The sequence below is a fragment of the Tamandua tetradactyla genome, chromosome 25 (genome assembly GCF_023851605.1).
Source record: "Tamandua tetradactyla isolate mTamTet1 chromosome 25, mTamTet1.pri, whole genome shotgun sequence".
Taxonomy (NCBI): Eukaryota; Metazoa; Chordata; class Mammalia; order Pilosa; family Myrmecophagidae; genus Tamandua; species Tamandua tetradactyla.
The window spans coordinates 9,186,411-9,193,405 of NC_135351.1; the positions used below are offsets into that span (position 1 = coordinate 9,186,411).

General features: G+C 43.7%; 1 protein-coding gene across 1 annotated transcript in view; it reads left to right on the forward strand.

Annotated features, from left to right (window-relative positions):
* The window catches only part of LY86 (lymphocyte antigen 86), a 92,304-nt gene extending 87,604 nt beyond the window's left edge, over window positions 1–4,700 (forward strand). The window contains exon 5 of the mRNA XM_077144032.1: window positions 4,281–4,700. Coding sequence (XP_077000147.1) covers window positions 4,281–4,364 — 84 coding nt within the window. The 3' untranslated portion in view covers window positions 4,365–4,700. The remainder of the gene's footprint in view (window positions 1–4,280) is intronic.
* The last annotated feature ends 2,295 nt before the right edge of the window (window positions 4,701–6,995 follow it).

Genomic DNA, 6,995 nt, shown 5'->3' on the forward strand with positions numbered 1-6,995 from the left:
CCCCCCCACTGGAAAGGCTACTGGTATCTTGTCCTGCAGGTTGCTAGTGTCCTCAAGAACTCCATGAGGGCTCGAGCTGCCTGGGTGCAGAGGGAGCCACAGCACGGTTTAATCTTAGGGGACACGGTGTGTCTTCAGAGAAGGGACCATATCAAAACCATAAAGGTGTCAGTTTTCTCCTTGTTACAGCCCGTGTGTTCCTCAGAAAATGAAACAGCCACGACTTCAGTGTTCACTGGTTAGGCTCGCAGCAAAAAGAATTTTCCACTAATTCTTTCTTACTCAAAATATGACTTCAATAAATGGCTGAATCCATGCAGTTTTAACATAAGCAATAAAGTTTCAATACGATACTCCTGAGAGAATCTTGTGGAACAAGATTTTAAAAATTCACAAAAATACAATACCTAAGAAAAAAGTTATTTCCAATGAGTCCCTTTAAGTCTTCCAAAATAGGCCTCTAGAAAAGGGTTCCCTTCTCCATAAAGAATCTCTTTAATTTAGTTTCAATTCTCCTGTAAGCTTCCTTTCTGCCCCAGCCCTAGAGTTCCTAAGTTTAGAGTGTCTTCTCTCTCTCTAGATCTCCTGGGACACTCACTTGTGATGTTTTTCCAGCTGAGGTGTTTCCAGCCTGCTCCTGCCAGTTTTTCCTTCTGGCCTCTCGGTGTAATACGAAAATTTTGCAAGAAAGCAAAATGCAGTCTCCCTTCACTTCTAGCAGTAGAGGGTGCAGAGCCTAAATTCTCCCCAATACTTGTGATTTTTTTAAATGTGCTATCTGAATTATTTTTCTTTACTTCTTTTCCTTCTGGACTCCCTTCCCCACTGGAGATTGACTTATAAATGCAAACAATTGATTGTCACTTAAGTTAATGGCTTCTTTTTTTTTTTTTAACTTTCATAATTACTATAGAATGGGGGTGGGGGGGGCCTTGGTTAATACCATAGAATCTATTACTAGATTTTCTTTACATCTCAGTGTTGATATGTACAAACTGATGTTATATTAGTTTCCAGTTTGTGGTCGTAGCAGAGACTGTCAAGCTTTTAAAATTGGTTGCTAGTGGTGAAGCTGCCAGATGATGGAGCAAGAGGGGAAATTATAAGCAATTTACCCAAATAAAAACAAAGTATTTCACTAAGGAGGGTCAGAACTTCAAAGTATCACACATTACTCACTCCTAGGAATGTACTACTTCCCTCTTGATTCTCAAATCCAAATAAGTGTGATAACACCCGTTTTAAGGATTTTAGTTATAATTGAGGATAATCACCAGGATTTTAAGGGGCTATAGTGATACATAAAATTTATCAGACATGCGAAAAGTTTCATTGCCATTCTCTAGGTCATTTGGGCAAAGTGCAATAATTGCATCCTCCAACCAGTAACAATGTTCCAGGAATATTGCCTCAGGTGAGGGTAAAAAGAGAGGTCAGACGTCCTGACCCAAGGCCAGTGTTATTTAAGGTCCTCAGAGTCCCTTTGCCCAGCTCGTATCTCTTGTCCCATTCAAGGATGTCACCTATAAAGCAGAAACTTGGTCAGCCTTGACCCAGCCCCCAGCCTGCTGACCCCTGGACAATCTAGTCCCCAACTTCATATGTGCAGCAGACAGCTGAATACAAAACAGCAGGCTTCTCTGGCCAACACCCACCCCACAACACTCAGAGGCTTAGCTCTCCTAATATGGGACAGCGACAGCTCCGGGACCCTTCTTCCAACAAAACCCTCAGAGATGGGCTCTCTGTTAATGCCAATTCCTGGGTGGCTGAAAACTTTAGCACACAATCATCAATCTTCAGCCTTTTTGTCTTTTTTTTTTTTTTTAACAAACCCAGTCCGCTGGTCCAGATTGAAACTTAGCTCCCACTGCCTGGAGTCCTGCACTGTTATATGACTGTTATTTCCTGAATTAGGATTTAGAGATCCTTTGGGCTCCCAAAGCATATGGACAACTTATAGGTACAGTCTGAACCATGCCATTCCTAACTTACAAATTCTGTGCTCTCCTTGGTGGTAGGAAGCCCAGTTATCATCTGTCTCTTATCCCTTTTCTGCTTCCCTCTCCTTCTAGCATGTACCTGAATATACAGTGATCCCTTCCATATTGCAGCTTTCCCCATTGCACTTTTAATATGTCATGGGTCAGCTTAAGAAATTAAATGGAGATTTGGGAGGGAGTTTTGCAGAAGCCACAGATGACACACAAAGGCTAGCAGACAACACAGAAAATGTTCAGAAACTCTAAAATGACCAAATAACCCAAATTTTACAATAAGGTATTGTAAACCTTCTCATAAAAGAAAGAGAAAAAATTCAGACTACCTCTCTGGTATGAGTGGAGGGCCACAATATTTTACACAGATTTTCCAGATGGTGAGGGCACTACATCCCTAACCCTGTAATGTGAAAGGGATAACTGCACCTCCCTCTTAAACGTCAGTGTGTTTATCCTCTAATTCACAATCTATACATCCTTTCCTTACCATACTACATCTTTTCGTAGGCTCATGAAACAATGAAAAAAAACTCATTTGGCTTCCAATAATTTTGTAGAATGTGTACTCAAATGCACATGAGAAGGCAAAATAAAGTTAGCTTTGCTTTATTATTGTTATGATGATGATAATTTGTGTTATTATTAAACAAAGAATCTGGTACAAATTTGAGCTGACCTTTACTCATTCATTCTATAACTTTTACACTGTTTTGGTTAAATTCCTGATACTGCTTCTGAAATTATAGCTGCACAATATTCGAGCAAGAAGACTCATGGGAACCGATGGAATCTCAGACTTTTCAAGTTTAATGATGCCTTTGAGATGTTCTAATCCATCCCCATACCCAAAATAACATCTCAAACGGAAAGCCTGGGCCACTTGAGTACACTTGGCAACGCTGGGGAATCCACGCAATCCAGAAGCTCTGCTAATTGCTAGAAAGTTGTCTTTTTCTAACAAACACTGCCTCTCCTGCAACTTCTATCCCATGGTTGTATGGGTTCCTTCCCTCTGGCTTCACACAGTATAAACCCCTTTCTCCCTTCTGTGACAGGAAGTTTAAGGACTTGCCAGGCGTTTCTCCGGCATTCTCCCATCTCCGTGCTCTGTTACACTCCCCTCCTCCCCAAAGCATCTTTTCTTCCCCAGATCAGCGAATCATCAAACGTGCACACCAGCTGCAAGGCCTGCAGGATGAACCACGCAAGGATTAGGGTAAAGAACTAGACACTCAACCCTTGGGTTCTTTCCACGATGCCTTGCAAGCCATGATCATCAGACTGCTTCTCCTAAGGGATGAAACATGAACCACGGGCTCTGTCTGGAAAGGAAGCCTTGACACGTGCAATGCCTTTGGGGCTGTGTCATTGACTACTGCTGCCCATTTCAGCAAATGACACTTCATCCTTCCAGATGCTTGGGCCAAAGTGCTTGGAATCATCCTTCACCCCCTCCTCCCCTTCTACCCACATGGGTTTCCTTGGCAAATTGTGTTGGCTCTTCTTTCAAAATCTGTCCAGAAACCACCCACTTCTCACCAACCCCACTGTTGGGTCCACGCTCTAACCCCCTCACCATCTCTCTCCTGGATTATTGCCACAGCCTTCTACTGGTCTTCTGGCATCCACCCTCTCACCCTACAGTTTCTTTCTACATGGCAAGAAGAGTGGTCCTGTTAGCACATGCATCAGGTCAGGCCTCTCCTCTGCCTGAAACTCTCTAATGGACACATCCCTTTCCAGGGTAGGAACAAAACTCTGCAGAGTCTGGTCTCCAGACTTCCCCACCCACCCCATAGCCACACTGACTGCTTCCTGCTGGGTATCCCCACCCCTGCCAGAAAACCATACCTCGGAGAGCAGAATGACTCTCTCTTGTACCTCCACTAGGTCTTTGCACAAATGTCACCTTCTCTGCAAAGTCAGCCTGACCTCCCGTCTTAAAACTTCAAACCAGCACTAGTCCCAGCCCTGACCCTACCCTGCCACACAGAACACTCTCCACCCAGCCCTTTCTCTGCTTGCTTCTTATTCATACCACGTGTCATCATCTGACAAAGCATGGACACTGAATTACCGTGTAAGAGTATCTGTAGCTCCCAACTCGACTGGAAGCTCATCAGTCAGGACAGGGCTTTTGCTTGTGTTGTTCTGTTTGATCTCCATTGCCTACAAACGGGCTATGACCTTCGTACAATAGAAGACTCTCAACAGATACTTCTTATATGATTGATTATATTGTGGGCCATATGCCTAATTTTGTACCTTTGTCCCTTACAGGGAGAATACCAGGTTTTGCTGAAACTGTACAACGAAAAGGGTTCCGCGGTGGCTTGTGCCAATGCCACTATCATTTGCTCCTGATTGGGTTCTACAACTCAGAAGTACCACCAGCTTTGTCCAGTGGGACCTCCGAGCTCCTCAAACTGTGCCTGTTGTGTAAAAAGAACCAGCCAATGATAGAGGGAATCTGCAAGAAGGAACCTCATGCAAGAGCTCAGGTGCTAATTTAAGCCCTAGGACCAGCTATAGCTAAGAGGTTAATTATCTGTTTCTAAGGAGCCCTCTGCTAGTCACTCAGCTGTCAGTGAGTGTCAAGCATTCTTCTCTAATTGGTCACTTCATAGCAGTCCCATCTGCTTTTCAGATCCCCAGGGGGCTTTCTTGGAAGAGCACAGAATAAAGAAAGCTGGCCCATGATCGTTAGTCATGGTTTGTTCAAAGAATCTAGTGCAACACTGTATCTAAAATATAATTTCCTCGGAATACAAGTGCCTGCTGCTGGTCCTAAGACATTCAGGAGGATGAAGGGAAGGCTAAAAAGAGAACTAGGAAATGTGCCTTTCCTTCCCTTGGGAAGTCACCCACATCCTTGGACTGCTAGGAGCTGGGAGTGGACAAAACCTCACAAATAGTGGCATCATAACCTTGCTTGAGAGGTGTTCTAGTTTGCTAGCTGCCGGAATGCAATATACCAGAAACGGAATGGCTTTTAACAAAGGGAATTTAATAAGTTGCTAGTTTACAGTTCTAAGGCCAAGAAAATGTCCCGATTAAAACAAGTCTATAGAAATGTCCAATCAAGGGCATTCAGGGAAAAATACCTTGGTTCAAGAAGGCCAATGAAGTTCAGGGTTTCTCTCTCATCTGAGAAGGCACATGGTGAACACAGTCATGGTTTCTCCCTCAACTGGAGGGGCACATGGTGAACACAGTGTCATCTGCTAGCTTTCTCTTCTGGCTTCCTGTTTCATGAAGCTCCCTGGGAGGTGTTTTCCTTCTTCATCTCCAAAGGTTGCTGGCTGGTGGACTCTGCTTCTCATGGCTATGTCCTTCTGCTCTGCTCTCTCTGAATCGCTTTCATTCTCCAAAATGTTTCCTCTTTTATAGGACTCCAGAAACTTATGAAGACCCACCCAAATGGGTGGAGACATGTCATCACCTAATCCAGCTTAACAACCACTCTTGATTAAGTCACATCTCCAGGGAGATGATCTGATTACAGTTTCAAACATACAGTATTGAATAGGGATTATTCTGCCTTTATAAAATGGGATTTAGATTAAAACATGGCTTTTCTAGGGGTCATACATCCTTTCAAACCAGCACAAAAAGAAACATCAAAACCAAACACTCATTTTACCTACATGGGGATTTATCCAATAGCATGAATGTGCCTGAACCCAGCCCACAATGGCTCTCTTTAATCCATTCATTGATTCATTCGATGGATAACTTCTGAACCAGCACTTGGAAAAGATGGAGGAGTAAAACCAACCCTGTCATGGCTCCTGTGGAGCTAGCTCACAGCCCTGGGAAATATTAAAAAGTCATGTATATCCCAGTGGATGCATTCATTCACATAGCAAAGTGCCTTCTTCGACGCCCCCAGTAGATAGCAGGTTGTCTACCTCATTTTGGAAGCCCTGCCTCCACCACCACCATCACGTGCCTCTCCAGGAATGTGCAGAATCTCTCAGTTCGGCTCCGCAGATCCTTCCCCACCCTGTGTCCTCCTCCCCATTCCCCCATCCAATGCTCCTGGACCTAATGTCTTCTCTCTTGCCCCTGCGTGGGTTGACTTTATCATTTCCAGCTCTTTATTATCCATGAGAGTGCCACAATATTTGAGATCAGAAAGGGAACGAATCCCTAATTGAAAAAAATATTAGTTGCTGCTAACTACTGCACATAATTAAAGCACTCAGAATAGCAGGCCGTGTCTCAAACACTGAAAGAAGCATCTGAGATTTGCTGGGTGGTGGGGAGACAAAATTATAGCAGGCTCGTAATACAGGAGGGAAAAGACATACCGTGGTCATCAGGCTCAGGAGCAGACTTCCTAATGCTTGTGGGCGACGACGCTGCTGCATACACAAACAGCGAGCTGAATTCTGATCCTTCACCATTGCCTCCAGCTGGTGACGTTCCCGGGCTCCCTTTCCAGTAAACATCCCAGAGTCTAGTAAAGGCACTGTGCAGTAGACTCAGTACCCAGCATGTTCTGTCGGCTCAAAACAGCCGCCACAGCCTCCCAAAAACATACATAGAGGAATAGGGAATTAGTCTTGCTTTTTATTTATTCTAAGACTCAGGTGTTTCCTTCCTTGTTTGCCCCTTCTTAACACTCACTGAAAATATGTATGTGTGTGTGTGTGCGCGCGCGTAAGAGAGAGAGAGTAGGAGGCAGGGAGGGGTCTCCTATTAAAATACAAACAGCCCTGATAGCAGAAACCCAAATGGTTATCATTCCTTAACATTGTGGCAGAAACTGGTCACTAAGATCAAGTTTAGAATTGCCTCCCTAGGAACTCAGGAACCAGGAGGTATTTAAGGGGGACATGGGGAACTCCAAGTCAAGTTCTTTTAGCAAGTTTTTTTTTCTGATTTTAACATTTTTTCTTGTGAAATGTAGCATACATACCAGAAAAAAGAGCAATAATTTTCAAAGTACGTTTTAATAAGTAGTTATAGGACAGATTATAAAGTTTTGTA